Genomic DNA, 16956 nt, shown 5'->3' on the forward strand with positions numbered 1-16956 from the left:
TGGTTAATAATAATTATCTCTCACACTTCGTTCACCTAAATCCGCAAGACTTTCTCCAATTTCCTTACGTTACGGCAGATGCGTCGTTTAAGAATAATACCTCTCAAATAATTCATCCACCTCTCGTCAAACAATATCCAACAATATTAAACGAAGCTCACGCCTAAGTCACCTCCTCTGGCCCCTTCTACATCTCATTAATTACTTTAATTTACATTCCTCGCAGAAAGAGTCAATTTCTAACGGCTCCTGGAGATGACTTACGCGTTACTATACAATATTCATTTATATAAAGATACAATCTTTCATCGAGAAACAAGTTTTCTTCATGCAAACTCCTGCCTCCTGCATTTCACACTGGACTTGATGTAAAGAGAAAACAAATTACGGAACTTCCGCACTTGTACTGAAGTTTCAAGGAATTGATGATTATAGGATAGTTTTCCCTGAACTTTCCTCACTATCATTAACTTTCATAATATAATCCGAATTAAATTCCTTCTCCCACGGATTTTTCCTGGAAAACAATGATTTTTCAATTACACAATGCCCTGAAACTTCAGTACCAAAATCTTTTTTCAACAAGTGCTTGAGTTTCACGTACAAATTCGCATGAAATTTGTCGAACTTTCATGTTTATTATGGCATAATTCATATAAGTTTCTAATTTCCATGGATTTTTCCATGGAATAATTGGGAAAGAGGGTAAAAATGATTAATCAATGCTAATGATTGATGCAATACTTAACTTGAGCGAGAAAAAAACTTATTTCTCACATCAACGTTCACCTCCGACTTCATTTAACCCCTATACGGTTTATTTAAATGTAGGTTTATTCAAAGTTAAAGCTTTCAATGGTTTATCTTCTTTAAATTTCATATATAGTTTTGTTCATTAAAATTTTTTATAACAACGGGACTGCCGCGTAAATCTGAGGCTTTATCGCGGCGCACACACGAACAAAGTCATCTTCGTTTATTTTTAATATACCTCAAAATGCAATCATCCGACATTCTCGCAATGACACAGACTAGCCATTAATCTTTCACACACGTCACCCTACGGTTTTTTTTTTCATCTGCCACAATATTGCGTCTCATTTCAGCATTAAACTACACTCTGAGTTTTGATTCTTATGAGTTGAAAATGACTAGAATGGTTACTCAATAAATGCAGATGCCGCTGATTGGTATGTGTTAATTTTCCCTTGCCACCTTGCGAATTTGTAATCTTCTTTTCTATCAACATTAGTTATTAAGGCAACACTTTATTACAATTTAATGATTCGTAGGATACAACTCTTAAAATTCATCTCAATCACTCCGATCGAGCGATTTGACATTTTTTCAAATGGACAAGGCCGAAAGATTCATTAATTTCTCTTCCTACGCGCCAATTACCGAACGATTGTTGAAGCAGCGAGTGGTTGTCTTTTAATTTATTAAAAATTTAATCATCCTAATTAAATACATCTTATTCTCGACGCAATCTGCCACCGGATATTAACCAATATATCCACAACCAATACATTGTTTCTTCATTTTTCATCTCACTGAACATTTTAATTGAATAACAATATTCAGCGACCGAGCCTTGATTGCCAGGCGCACAAACAACATCACAAGATTCAAACTCACTGAAAAATAGTTAAGGGATGAAAAACGGGGAAGAGAAAAAACAGGGATTGGTGACACAAGAGTTATTAAAAACGACAAAAGAATGATAAATAATAGACATGCGATTATTAATAACGTAACGCGCATTAAATATCCGTTATTTAGAGATCGAAGTGTCGATTATTTGCAAAAGTATGAAATTCTACCGAGTTTCCTCATTATATTTCTTCTCTTTTTTTTTTCATCAAGTCTAGTGACATAGTGTGATATTATTATCAACAGGGTATTTTATTTATCAATTTACTTTAAATAAATTAGTGGTATTTTTAAATTGTTTTTATAGTCAGTGTTAGTTCAGCTTCACGATCATTCACACCATATTTATATTTATATAATATCCATGTGTGTATGTACGTGTATTTATACGTGTTATTAATCTGCATTTTTCAATTATTTATAATATTTATATATATATATATATATTTATATATAGATAAGTAGAAAAACCCTTAACGTAATTACGTTTTTTTTTTCTGTTAAATAATCTTTTTCATTTCATCGTTATTAAATTTGTAAGTAATGAAATACGTAATGCTAGATTTTCTTTAGTTTGTTCATATTTTAATCGATTTATTAAATTTCAATCGTCTCTCACTAGTCGATAGGTTTCACCGTTTACTTTTCACTCTCTTCTGTTGATGGTGAATCGAAATATTATGAGTGTATTTTTTTTTAAATCTTTTAATTTTTATTCGTGAACAAGTTTGAAATTTGTTTTATCTAGTTTGCGTTGAATACTTTGAGTCGAAATCTTTGTTTATCGTGTGAGATTTCTCACCGCATTTGAATTCCATTGGTTTTTATTATTATTCGATTCATTTTATCGTGGTTTATTCAATCATCTAGATCGGTAGCAAAGTGATGAGCTGTGATTTATCGGATTGCTGTTAATTTATTGCTAATTAGGTTATTAATTTCAAATATAGTTTACTCATCGTCGTATACACATGACTGTTGGATTTTTCTTAGTTTAATGGTAATCTGTTGTATATTTTTTTTTTCTGGATTCAATGAAATGTCAAGAGCACTGTCTAGTCGATGGAATTAGGGACAATATTTTTATATATCTCTTTGTTTTCATTTATTTTAATTCGTTTGAGTAATTTACAAAGCAACGGCACTTCTTCGGAGCTTCTCAGATGCTTTTTTTGGGAAATTTTAACTAGGAATCTTTGGTAAAAATTTTAGGATTATTTAGAGTTTTTGAAGCCATGACTCGACGATTTTTTTTAGGTAATAATATAGTATGTGTGATAGTGCTAATTTGAATATTTTCACAAGTTATCTAATTGCATTTGTTGGAGTTGATCGGCCAATGATTTATTTCCAAGTGGAATTTCGTGAGGTGGCGAATTTCTCCTGTCATCCAGCCTCAGTCACACGTTATCACGTTTTCAAATTAAACATTTACGCAATTATCTACGAGAGTCTTTTGTTTTCTCTTTTTATCCCATACGATGGCTTCTAATGAATCTCTCGATAATGAATTTAGCCTCGTTGGAATTAACATCCGGTTTAAGTACGTCTAGGAATATTTTTTCGTATTCAAGAAGTTGGTCTGCTCACGATTTAACGTCAATTTCGATTTATTATCGTAATGCAATGATGGAAAATAGGATTTTCATTCCAATATCCATCTCTTTTGCTCTCTTTAGAGTCATTAGCTCTCATTTTGCAATTCCTCCCACAGTTATGCGTTATAATTAATATTAAATTCGAGTATTACAAACACATCGAGGGAGGGAAAGGGCGATCACAGGATTGAGCCCTTCGCGATAATACTTCACTCTCCAGAAATCACGACAGTTATCTCGCAGTTCTCTCTACGATTTGTGGGTTAATATTTATCACAGAAAAATATTTTTACGTAATATTTTAAGCTTTCGGATTTTCCCCTGTGAAACTCGACGGTTACATTACAGTTGCTCTATGATTTTCTCGTGGTTTTCATCTATCTTTTTCATGGTGTGAAGTACGATTGAGTTTATAAAGCACTTGAGGGAAGATTCACGCGATTCTGGTGAATGTTCACGATTTCGGGCCTATATTCAGAAAAAATACGGATTCACTGCACTGGGTCGAAGAATTCCTCTTGAAATTTCCCAGAAAAAATCACATTTTAAATAAAAACTTTTTTCATCAATGTTTTCCTAATAATGTTCAATAATAATAATGATAACGATAATAAATATTTTAATAATTTATTACTCATGTTTTCTCTTGTACGTTTTTTGCGTATTCAATGAAATTCCAATTTTTAATAAATTCGTAAGCCTGATAAGAAATTCCGCGAATATGTTTAATTTTAGATGAAACACAATTGTATAAATAATTCACGTGATTCTCTCATGAAATTCCAATGAATTTCCAACAGTGCAAAAGCAGAGAAATGTTTAATAAAAATTATGGAACCTGAGTTCGCTTACCGATTACGTAAGAGACTAAGAAAATTAATGTATCGTAATTACGGATTATTACTGTGACACAATTCCATAGTAATTCCGTACAATTTTCCTTACTCGCTGTTCGCTCGGGAATTGCAGAAAAGAACGATAATTTTTATTGTATATTTTTCTCCGTGCGTTGGAATGAAATAGTTGATTGAGTAGCGAGGGGGTGAATCGCAACGTATTAAGTGCCTGCTTAATGCTAACTCGAAATATCCTGACAATCCAGCCTATTTGACACACGTACATCCGCTCGTAATGGTCATTGAAGCCTAAACAGCATTAATCTCAATGCAGAACGATAATCGCCGAATGGGATGCACCTACCTACGCAGAATGTATTCTCATATTTTTTCATCTTTAGAGTACGTGGAACATTAATCCGCAGTTTATAACCGAATAAACAGTTCTCGTACGAATGGCAGTATTTAAAATGTCTCGTTATTCCTGGATTAACGCGAAAGAGCGAAAGCTCATCTTTACGCTCATATTCTGTCTCAACTCGTTGATCATTAAATTTTCATTACGTCTCAATGGTTGCGATGCTCGTAGAGGAATTGATTATTCATAACTAGTATTAGTAATTAAGTTAAGGTATTAATTTCGGTTTAATTGGCTGGTTGAATTCTAGCCCTGGGAAAGGAATAGTTTAATGTCACGAGTGCTTTCTCCCTTTCATTATTCTGTTAAATTGGGAGTGCGAATTATTGCGATAATGAGCGTTTGTTTTTTTTTTTTTTTGGTTTAGATAAATTCGGGGAATTCTTTTTTTATTCGTTAGAGTAGGAAACTTGCGAGATTTTTCAAAGTAAAAAATATAGTAATGATGAGTTGTTATTTTTCATCTTCCAAAGAAAAGCATACGAAATGTGGAGAGCGACAATTGAAATTAGTTTTGTCTGCTTTGGGCGAAAAATCAGTCAAGTTTCCGATTCTCCACCAATCGAGTTGAGTTAGTGGATTTTAGATTAATGATTGGCACGATTGAGTGGCATTAACATTGGCAGAATTAATACCTTCAGAATTTCAACCATGTTCAAACGTTTTCCGGTTAATTTTTCGGCGAATTTGCGCGGATTTAAGCTTTTCATGATTTAATATCGAATTTCGTCGGATACACGGACGTTTGATAGTTCATCTCTAATTCCCGAAACGCAGCCATTATACCCGATAATTAATGGACAGGATGATAGAATAGCCTGACGATTGGTCAGATTTATGTTCATCGTATTCCTCAATCAAATTATCTGCCCGTGGGATTTTTCATTGAATTGAATTTCGATTGAACGATTCTTACTCTCGTGTTAGTCATCAATATTCCCCTGATTAGTTCCATGAGAATCACGTTCTTCCCATCAATTTATATTTCCTTGGCACGAAAAAACAAAATAGAAATGATAAAGAAAAATGGTAAAAATTATGTTTCTATTAAATTCATTTGTACCTCTGGAGTAATTAAAAAATGAGCGAAAATCAATGGAAATGGAATAACTTCCACAAACGTCGATTGGCCTCGGTCGCAGTATTTCGCATTATCCAAAAAACCCAGTCATCCAGGCACTCAATTTGGGTTGTGAAGAAATTTTATTTCTCGTCGTATGCAAATGTGGCGCAAATAACAATTATCTATTTGATAGAATTTATTGCTTTACGCGACAAAATTACGAATTACGAATTGCGATGAATCGTCCGATAGCCATACATGGGATGAAATAATGAATCGTCTTAATTTTTGCCGTCTGGCCAATTTTCAACTCCATTAACAATTTATTTGAAATAAAATGTGAAACAGTGATGGTCACCGAAAATAAAAACAAATGGAACATTTGCATAAAACATTATTCGTCTTAAATATTGCATAAAAAATATTAACTGATAAAGATGAAAATGACCAAAAATAATAAATAAGTATATAATAAATTTCCGAGGATTTTAACACACATAAATTATTTATATTATAAAAAAAATGATATTCACAACCCGATACACTCCATCGCTCACTAAGGATTCTAAAAAGGACATCATGTTAATTAATTTTTTTTATTTATTTTCCTCAATTTTCTTCATGAAAGTGTAGTGAAAACACGAGAGTGATATCTAAACGATGCGAATCGCATAAATACAATGTCCGTCGCCCTCAATCCCTCGACGTTCAGTATTATCCATCATTTTTTAAATGTTTTACTTGAAATTGTTTTTCCGTTCACCGAGGCCGTCTTCCGATCCCCATTTATCAATGAAAATTCACCAATTGAGCGGTAAAACAGGCCCCGGTGAGCCGGCAGTGTATCATTTAACCTATTAAATTACGCGGAGAAAAAATTTTTTAATAGAGTCTTTGTTTTATTTATCATAAGCACTTTATGTTCATTCGATTTGTTCATCCCTTACCACATATCCATTATCATTAATACCTTAATTTATATTTATCCAGTACGATAATCGGAGACGCGTCACTGACACGATTATCGGTTTTTTTTTTTATTTCAATTTTTATTATTATTTAAACTCTTCGCGTGAGAATCCGGCTCACACTATTCCGTATTAACGAGGAAATCCGGCAACTCGAGGCGCATCGCAGATACCCCTTTCCATAAATCAAATAATTATCTAAAACAGAACGATTAATTAAAATATCACGGTCCAATCCGTTGAAGCCACTGGGATCTCTCGATGTGTGAATTTATTGTATAAAAAAGTACCCCGTATTTATTTCACGAAACGGGCAAAGTGTAATGGGTGTAATGGAGTGACGTAAATGGTGGGGGTGGGGGATGGTGGGGAGGGATGGGGGAGGGCGGAGGGGCAAAACGGTTGGACCTAAATCACAAAAAATCCCTTAGAACTCGATACGCCTCGAGTTGCCCTCCCCCTTCCCCCTTTGAAAATTCATAAACACCTTAATTCATCAAATTGGCTCTACCTTCACAAATACGTATACGCATATATACATATTATATCACGTATATACAGAATTGGGAATGTCCACGTAAGGATAAATATCCCGACTCATGCGAAATGGCATTATTAAAACTGAGTGATACAATAAAACGTAGAAACCCGTTAAATAGAGAGAGAAGAAGAGGAAAGAAAATGTATTTGATGAGCCCTTCTGGTCGGCTTTCAACGCCAATGAGACAAGCGTGCGTAAGGATATGGTTATTATAATATTTTTGTTTGTCCACTTGAATGATAAAATGACAATGTGATGAGATGGATAAATAAATAAACCGGTCCCTGTGGTGTCACGCACAGACCTTGAGGCCCCTAGAATTAGCGTCCACATCACTGGACCACCGTCCAGGGTCCCACATTGGCTAGCACCAGTCATCCTCGTCGCTGTCTGAGTGCCTGGATCTTGGTGTTCTTTGTTTTTGGGGTGCACTTGGTTGCGGTTTGTAGCCATTGGGGACTGGGCTTGGTAGTAAACGTCCACCGCGTCCCATTGCAACGGCTTGCTCGAAGCTCAGGGGACAGTGACTCGACATTGCTGACATACTTGGCACATGTACACCGGATGCTGTTGGAACATGAGTTGGAGCTAGAATTCCACCTGGTGTAACGTGCTGGGCCATGTGGGGACCGTGGGTCGGTGAAGCATTCAACTTTGGAAAATTAATGTTCGCTGGTTTTAACTGGAGTGTGGATGGTTTGTTTGGCGTTGGTGGTAATCTTCTACCCTGGCCACGTCTTGTCACCAGCACTGGGTAACTGTGCTGGTGGGGATGGTGGTGGTGATGGGGATGACGGTGGTGGCTCGATTGACGTCCACCTATTGGACTTGGACTTCGTGATCTCTGCTCCAGTGATGTTGTACCGTAGTGATGGCCACGGTGGTCCATACGGTGGACTGGACTTGGTGAGCGCGCTGGACTCGTTGAGGCACTCCAGGGACCTGGGGATTTTTTTGGGGCTTTAAGAGAGATGAGAGTTAGAGTGTGGTTTTTTTGTTTTTCTTCTAGGTGTGTGGACATGCCAGGGTCAAGCGGGGTGCTCTTTATTGCAATATCCGAGGGGAGATCCACTTGGATATTGGGAAGATGAAGAGATTTGCTCGTTTTACATTGAGGATATTATTCTGTTGCCAATATTAAGTTAAGTTCCTTTCTAGCCCAGCTCTTGGGATAAATTTTTTAATCTAATGGATATAGTCAGAGCTTTCTATGAACCTCGTCTACGGGGCTTATAAGACCAACAACAAAGGTTCAACGAAAATTTTGATATCATAGAATTAATTAAATGAACGAAAGATTGGGTGAAGAAAACTCTTCAGTTAAAAGAACATTAAAAATTCAAGGTAAAAATAAAGGGAAACATTCTTTATGCCATCGGTGCCCGTAATCGCGCGATTCTAACCTCGCTTCGCTCGGTTAAATCGCGCATTCCGGGCGCGATGACATAAAATTTTGTATGAAACGCGTGCGTAATATATTTTTCGACTCGTGGGATTGTAAAACTCGCCTTCGGCTCGTGTTACAAACCCCCCACGAGTCAAAAAATATATTACGCACGTGTTGCATAATATACTACTTTGGTTCTTTAGCAAAACAAATTTGGAAATATTCCTTACGAATAATTGGATATTTGGCAAAAAAAAATTTGTCTCAATGTAATGGATAAATAATCTTTTACATCTTCCTTTGGAGGAGTTAATGTGTGACATATAGTTAAATCTGTTGGTTCTAATTCTTCATTAAACATATTCACTACTTATGTACAGCATTCTAGGCAAAACTTAGGGTGGAATACAAGTGTTGGTGTATCATTTGACATCGATTAAAAAAGCTCATGCATCTGTCTGTGCCGAGGGGTTATTCATTGTCGAATATCGCGACACAATGATTGCTGATTTCACTTGATTTCAATTTTTTTCGTAATTTGATCACACAGAACTGTATACGCTGAACAGCGACATGATGGATTCTCGGAAAATATCGATTTGGTTCCAAAATCTTGTTTGTTTCCTTTTTCTGCTGAAAAAACTTTCGCAGAGAACGAAATATGACAAGTAGCTTCACTGATTTTGAATGATTTTGAGTTATTTCATTTTCTCATGACTTCACATAATTTCAGAACGAATTTTATGTGATTACAATCCAAGGTGACAGTGATTTCACCAATGAACTCCCTCGGTCTGTGCGACAATCAGTGTATCCACGTGTATTCCCATAATTATATTATTAAGAGCAGTGTTTATTGCTAAACTAGAGTGTTATGTTGTATGTCTCTGAGATTTGATAGGAAAAAAAATGCCCCGTTTGTGGTACAAGTGTTGTGCTGTCTGAGGTAAATATAATAATCCAGCAAAAGCTAAACAACAAATAGAAATAAATTGAAAAGTAGTTCAAAGAGGATAGTAATGAATCTTTGATTTTCTTTCTTTCATGAAATAAAAGGAATTACCATCGTCGTAATAGTCGCAGTGGTCGTAATAGTCTGTGTAGAGCGCATAACCCAAAAGAATGAAGAAAAAACGTATTACATCGAGTAAACACACAGAGCATCAATTGCTTCTTGCGAAGAAACCATTTATAGCAAACACATTCATATCAATGAATTGTTCATCGGTTTGGCTTTTTTTTTAGCATTGAATCACTTTTTCTCCGCTTTTTGTACAGAGTATGTTGGGTTTATCGAATTGTGATTCTCAGCTCACGAGTTTATCACTTTACACACGATAACTATCGATTTATTTTGGGTCTTGCTATTTGGATTTTACCTCTTATTCGGTGACGATGATTGTACTGTGAATGATGGGGTGTATGTGTATGCCTTTGAATTTCCACGACGTTGCTGACTGCATCGCTGAAACCAGGTCCTTCGTGGTACGGTTGATGGTGATGATGATCGAATCGCGCTCGTCGCGATGGAGATGGCGATCTGTGAATGGGCGAGTGTCTTCTGTAAATTCATTATAATCATTTTGAATACGTGTTCACAATTTTTTGCATCTCAGACTCTTAAAAAGCTCAATTATATTGTCGATTGTTTCGCTAGTCTCAACTTCATACAGTCGTGAGCATCTTCATGTACTGTTCAGAATTTTATACTGAATTCTCCGAGTTTTACGGAATTTTATGATTGAAAAGTTGTTCCCGAAGGAAAATATATGGAAACTGAATTTCAATTGAATTATAATAGGAAAATTGTCGAAAGTTAGGGAAATTATTATAGTTCTTATGATGGCAATTTCCAAATTTCTTCTCCAAAAAAATCAGAATGATATTACATATTTTTAAAGAAACTTGCAGTTTTTTTAGATTTGTTATCCTTAAAATAACATAAATTTGAAGATAAATGTCTTGAAGAATGAAAATACCTTAAACTTGGTGAACGTGAATGATGTCTTGGCGGATGCTGCACATGTTGCGGATGCAGCCTATCCCCTTGCGTGAGGCTTTCCAAACTGCCTGCCCTCGAATCACTAACTATGATATCCTGAAGGTCCTTTAAATATAGGAAGAAATTCATATGAGATGATTATAACACTTTTCCACATCCTCTAGGTATTTTGTCTCTCGGGATGACTCGAAAACCTGGGGTATCGTTGATTCCTTTGTCGACATTTTTCATTTCAATAAAAATCTCATGATTAACTCTTCAATTTATGATAAAACGCCTTTTGCCTCGTCGTGACTGCGTACCTCGCACCTACAGAAGAGCATTTCTCTACTCGATCTTTACGTTTACTCAAAAAACTCCCTTAACGAACAGCTGTTTAAATTCTGCATCTTCTGGAGATCGAAATACGCTGAAGACTCACGAAATACCTCAGCGTCGAAGTAGAGAGCTCAATAACAAAAAAAATAGAGTGGAGAAACTAAGGGAAAAGGTTCTGAATACTTGTTAGAATGATTAAAAATGTTCGTGCATAGAGAATGATTAAACATGCACATGCACTTGAACATCTGGATTGCGATGATAAAAGGGAATGTAAAAAAATAGTTAATTGCCTGCTCAACTCCTGTGTTCTATCTCCTCGTGAAACATTTAGATACATTACTTACCATTAGGCAGAAACTTATACATAAAAAATATGAAAGAACACATTTTAAAAATCTGGACTAATCCAGATTTTTTTCTCTAATCTTTATTTGGCAATGAAAGCAGCTAGGGAAGGGTCATCGTTTTCTAACATATTACCGAATAATTTGACTCTATGGGTCTCCTCGTTTTTCTAAAAACGCTAGCTAAACTCAAATCTTCACCACAAGGTAATTGCTCTCCATCTGGGGATGATTACCTTGTGGCGAAGATACTAGTTTTCAGGGCCATGTGTTTTCTATTGTAACTGTGTTCAATGACTAGACTGTTATCTAAAATTTCTACCCACAATTAAACTGACCATTTCTGCAGTTCTCTGAGCTGATTTATCTATAGAGATATCTCATCTAGAAAATATACTTCAGTTAGGACGTCTATGATCGAAAAATCTAGCAACAAAAATTCAAGGTACCACCAAAGGAAAATTAATCCACAAAAATAGTTTGATAAATGATCAATTGAGTCTTTCTCCTTCTTACGAAACTCGACGATCGAGTGATAATTGGTAACAATTAATTATTGATAAACAATAGCCATTGGAATAAGATAAGAATAAGAACTAAAGGGCAGGTGGTTTTTTCTTTTTTTTGGTAGAAATGAATGAAAATAATGAAAAATAAAGGAAATAAATGGAAATAATGATAATGGAAATATCTCTGGTTTGACTAAATTGATTTGATTTTTTTTTGGACCGAGCCGACACCTTGAGGTAACGGATTGAGGAGCGAGGTGCGTAGGTGTTCTGGTGTTGATAGTACGAGGGTGGTCGGTGATGATGATGGTGGTGATGGTAGTATTGATCATTGTCGGTATCGTAGTATTGGTGATGATGGTAGTGGTCCTGGGAGGACTCTGCCAGCAATGGCTCTAACTCGGGGCCACGTTCATCGCCGTTAACTACAACCCCAGACCCACCCCCTCCCTGGCTACTCTCTCCGCTGCTCCCTAGTTTATCGTACTGGTGGGACATCTTCCAGTTCACCTTTTTGTTTCTGCAATCATAATTTTTTGTTACTCCATTAGAATACTGTAGCAATTGGTATAAAATTATCAATTCACTGAGTCACATTTTTCTCTCTATTTTTTATGACAAATAAGTTGCAAATGAAATGAGAAAAATCATGAATGACAGACCTGATGCTACGCTGACGTCTTTTCTCGGCAGCAGCAAGAACCCCAAGGGCTCCCTCCTCCTCTTTGGGCTCCTCGAGGTCTGTTTTTCCATCGACCGGTGGCTCAAGACTGTTTAATCGGCTTCCATGATGATTGCCAGCGTGATTAACCCCAGCCATGTCCATCAGGCAGGTGAAGAAAGAAGAGCGCTGTTCGAACGTGTCAAACCCGTGTCAGACTCGGCACATTGTGTCATAATTCTTATTTTTCAATTTGCTATTCAATTAGATATTCACACGCCTGACTCCAATGGTCCACGACATACAGGCTTTTACCGTGTCCACATGGACATCTGTGTGCATCAAGCCGCAGTCTCTTTCTCTCCTCGATCAATTTCTTCACATTCCTTTTTTTATCCGCGTCCACTCCATCCAAAATTCCAAATCGTGGAATCGTATTTATTATTCTTCCATCACTTGCTCTGATTTTTTGTGCAACACGGTGCATTAATATGATATCGTGATTAAATATAGACAAGAAATATGTGAGAAAACTGGAGCGAGATCGAGAAAGAGACATTACACAGGTAATTTATTGTGTGATAAAGAAGTAAATTGTTGATTAATTATTTTCATTGATTATTTTGCATTGAAACCATGCCACAAGTAGAGTGTCGTGGTATTTGTGCAATGTGTTATTATTTGAATATTGAGAGATTTTAAATAGAAAGCATGAATTAATGTCGAATTGAAGTGTCAAGAGATCGTTTCGTGAATTTCAATTGCCAAGTGAGCTCGCAGAGACGTTAGAATTTTGTGGTTAAATTTTCGTGCACATCATACATAATATCAACGTCTCCGCGAACATTTCGGCATTCTCGAAATTTTTTATAAAGCCTGTATGTTTATTTAAACAGCTAGCTTAAACTGTTTAATTGCGTGACATAAATCTGTGGACGTTTTTATGTGATACGTAATATAACGGGACGTGAATTGAATAGAATATGTAGGAGTAATATAATCATTGACAGATTGAATTAATGCAGTTAATTTTAAGCATGCAGATTTAAATTTTGTCATCGATTATCATCTTGAGATGATGATCAATGCAATTGAAGTTAATTAGTCAAGTCCAGTTGCGCACGCAAAAACATTACACTGGTAGAATCGTTTACTCTGAAATTTGGGGAAAATGCTTGAAATATTTAACAATGATATTCATACACTAAATCAATTTGGGAATTCAAAGGACAGATAGAAAAATTTGTAGTAGAATTTACCAGGGCGCTTAGCAATTAGAAAATAAATAATATTAATAGGGTTTCCCCTTTATTCTACTTTTTACTTTAATATCGCAGGAACAAAACGTAATTTCAATTGATATAAAAAAATTTATGTGGGATTGCAATTCTTATAATTTTTTGAGTAAATCTTCCACTGAAGTATTCGGACCTTTTCCCAAAAATTGCGATTGTAATTGCATTTCTAAAAACCACTAAACGCAGACAAAGCCCCCAGGCAAATTTCACTACTAAAGTTTCTCCATATAAAGTGTAAATTATCCGAAATTTGAAAAAATGAGATTGAGTTGGATTTAAATACCAGTGTATCATCAATTGACAAAACAATGTATCAAGCCGATACCAAATAGTCACAAACACAGCCGGCGTTCTAAACTCCCTACCTTGTACACACACATAAACTTGATAAAAAAAATTACCAAAAATATCATTCAAAACATGCCTAAGTATTACAAGTGGTCAATGTGATTAATCGTATTGGCAGAGTAATGATTTCCTGATTGATAGATATTCTCTTAAATCAGTGAATTAAGTGAGTGAGAGGTCAGTGATAATAATTTCGAGACATCCTTAACCCAATATAATTAACTCGTGTAATCAAAAAAAGGGAATATTGCCAGGGAGTAATTCGTAAAAATTGTTAAGTGTGTCAGTGTTGTTGATGCACAAGGAAAGATCAAGCGAGATCTACTCATTACTCGACAGAAACCAAAATCTATTCTCGGTTAAGACAGATTTTCTAAACTACTCGGAAAAGGTGATAAAATGCCCAAGTCAATTCCACGTAATTGTCTGTAGTCAGCACAAATGAGCGATCGGACAAGAGCAAAAGGACAAATAGTGTCTAATTCGATCTAGAATCATTCTAATAATAAATTGGTTCAACTAGGAGGTTTTAATCTCTTTTTTTGTTATAAATATGAATAATTTTATCTAGGGAAGGGGAGAGGTTGAGGCAAAAGGCGAACTAGCTTTTGCTGCGTCGAATTGTTTGTATTCCATCTACTGAGGCTCTGGCTAGGTGCCTGGGTTATTTTTTTTTAATCATTGCATTAGGATCTTTCTTTTGGTCTTTACTTACACCGCATTATTTTCTTTGAAACGTTGAATCGCAAAGGAAGAACGAGCGTACTTGTTGCGAAAAGCGTTGACACTTTTGCCGCACTTTAGTACCCACGTTACGATACCAGATGGTTGTATATGAATTTTACAATTTTATACATTATTTTCAGGGTTTTAGAATTCATCACTCCTGCTTGTACCAAATGTTACAATAATTTATTAATTTTTCAACGGATTAATGTATAAAATTGTTAAATATTCAGCTGGATATCTTTTGAGTGGAGAACACTATTGGAAGTACCTTCTATCAAAAAAGAATACATTGAGTTTTGAGGGGTAAAACTCAATACCATCTCCATTGACGGATTTTCTAAAATAATTCATCTATTCTATTGAGGTATTAATCTATTCTGAGTGTTTTCTAGAGGGATCTGTGGGTGATTGTGTAGTTTGAGTGGTCGTAGTTGTGATGACAATGATAAAGAAATTAAAGACTAGAATTGAAATAAAAATCTTAAACTGTACAATAAGAATGACTCCTAGGTTTTTTTATACAAGATATAAATCAATATAAAGGAGAAGTGCAAGTCTGGAATGTGCTAAACCCAAAATTATTCAAATTATGACTGTTTTTGACAAATAATGACTCTAGAAAACATGAGAAATTGGAGTGAAAAATATGATAGTGTGTGTGAGAAAAACTGGTAAAAGTACTACCGCCTGGGCTGTTGGACTTTGCCCGGCACTATCGTTATCGTTAGTCTGAAAGAAATAGAGAAGAAAAAAAAAGAAGTATAAAAATAAAGATGACTGAGAGAGTATGAGGAAGGGCAATCATTTCTCTTGCTCGTATTGGGCTTGTTTCACGTAATTTTCCACATGATTTCCAATCCTCCTTACTTATAGACACTTCAACTATGGCCTAAAATCTCCTAGTCTAGCTAGACAAAAATTTTATACGTAATATCCTTTTGTACTCTGATACATATTAATGTCTCGAACTTTCTTCTTGTGGAGGAATAAAAAATAACGGGCAACACTCAACACACATTATTATCTATTATTTATATTAATCATTCACAACCCACATTTTCCTAACTATTTAACTCGATGTCTGACGAAATTCTTCCTATTCTACTGAATGTCTTGATGATTCGGAAAAAAACGTGATGGAATTGAAATTGAAATTCAATAATATTATCACATCAGAATATAGATTGATAGTATTATTTTTTTGTTCAATGAATATTTGTTCCACCCAAATGAAATTTTTCAATTGATTCTGTTATTTATAATAAATATTTCACGTTTTTTTTTCAATGACAGAGCGATATTTTCTATTGTACACTGTCAACATCACACTGAAATAATTGTAGAGAATAGTCGATTGGTCTCGATGGATTAATATTGACTGATTCACTAATGATTTCCATAACGTAACCACTGATTTTTCACTTATTAATTAACAGCTGTACCTCTCATTCAAGAAACAGAGAGAATGACACTAAATGAAAAATCGATGATATGCGAATCTCCCTGGTTCATCTGACTATTGAATGATTTTCAGCGCTACGATACGCGGAGAAAAAAATACTGGAAAAGGTGTACGTGAAAATTCCGTAGAAATCGAAAAAATTCCTACACGGTATGAAAATTACCGTAAAGTACCGTAAAAGTACCGTAAAGTTTCCGGTGAAAATAATAAAATTTACTGGCCGTCCCTTATTTTTATCATTATTGTAGATAAAAATGACTGCATCATTCTTTGGCCCACGATTACGTGACTAGTCACATATTTTTTCCTGTATTTTTTTCTCTGTATATATTTGGCACATCAGTGAGAAACATTGTGGATGGAGATTCAGGATATTAATTAACTCTCAATAGTAATTCGGCATCTAGCCAACTGAACGTATTTTGCTCTTGATTTGTTGAGAATTAATTAACGGAGTGGGTGACTAAAACACTACGGGATCACTCACATCGCTAATTTCAATGATTATCCTCGCATCAGCGTTCAATTCCTACGATGAAAAAGCGAAAGACAACATTCATTCGATCAATCTTCGTCATGTTTCATCATGTTTCGTCATTTTTCAAAAATTTCAAATTTTTAAAGTTCAGCGAATACCTCTTCGATTCTCATGTTCTCCTGATACTTTTTCAAAAATTTCGAATTTTTAAAGTTCAGCGAATACCTCTTCGATTCTCATGTTCCCCTGATACTTTTTCAAAAATTTCGAATTTTTAAATTTCAGCGAATACCTCTTCGATTCTCATGTTCTCCTGATACTTTTTCAAAAATTTCGAATT

At 35.2% G+C, this 16956-nt stretch overlaps 1 protein-coding gene across 12 annotated transcripts in view; it reads right to left on the reverse strand.

Moving 5' to 3' along the window:
- Window positions 1–6053: 6053 nt before the first annotated feature.
- cac (cacophony) overlaps window positions 6054–16956 on the reverse strand; it is a 32272-nt gene continuing 21369 nt past the window's right edge. For 8 of the 12 annotated variants that reach the window (XM_011301928.1, XM_011301934.1, XM_011301935.1 and 5 more), the window contains 6 exons: window positions 12303–12490; window positions 12151–12160; window positions 10444–10571; window positions 9844–10025; window positions 9528–9560; window positions 6054–8019 (listed from right to left, as the gene is read on the reverse strand). In XM_011301928.1, coding sequence (XP_011300230.1) covers window positions 7442–8019; window positions 9528–9560; window positions 9844–10025; window positions 10444–10571; window positions 12151–12160; window positions 12303–12490 — 1119 coding nt within the window. In that variant the 3' untranslated portion in view covers window positions 6054–7441. Of the gene's footprint in view, window positions 8038–9527; window positions 9561–9843; window positions 10026–10443; window positions 10572–12150; window positions 12161–12302; window positions 12491–16956 lie in introns of all 12 variants that reach the window. The other 4 variants (XM_011301929.1, XM_011301933.1, XM_011301927.1 and 1 more) reach the window with 4 other exon arrangements.

The sequence above is a fragment of the Fopius arisanus genome, unplaced genomic scaffold (genome assembly GCF_000806365.1).
Source record: "Fopius arisanus strain USDA-PBARC FA_bdor unplaced genomic scaffold, ASM80636v1 scaffold00025, whole genome shotgun sequence".
Lineage (NCBI taxonomy): Eukaryota > Metazoa > Arthropoda > Insecta > Hymenoptera > Braconidae > Fopius > Fopius arisanus.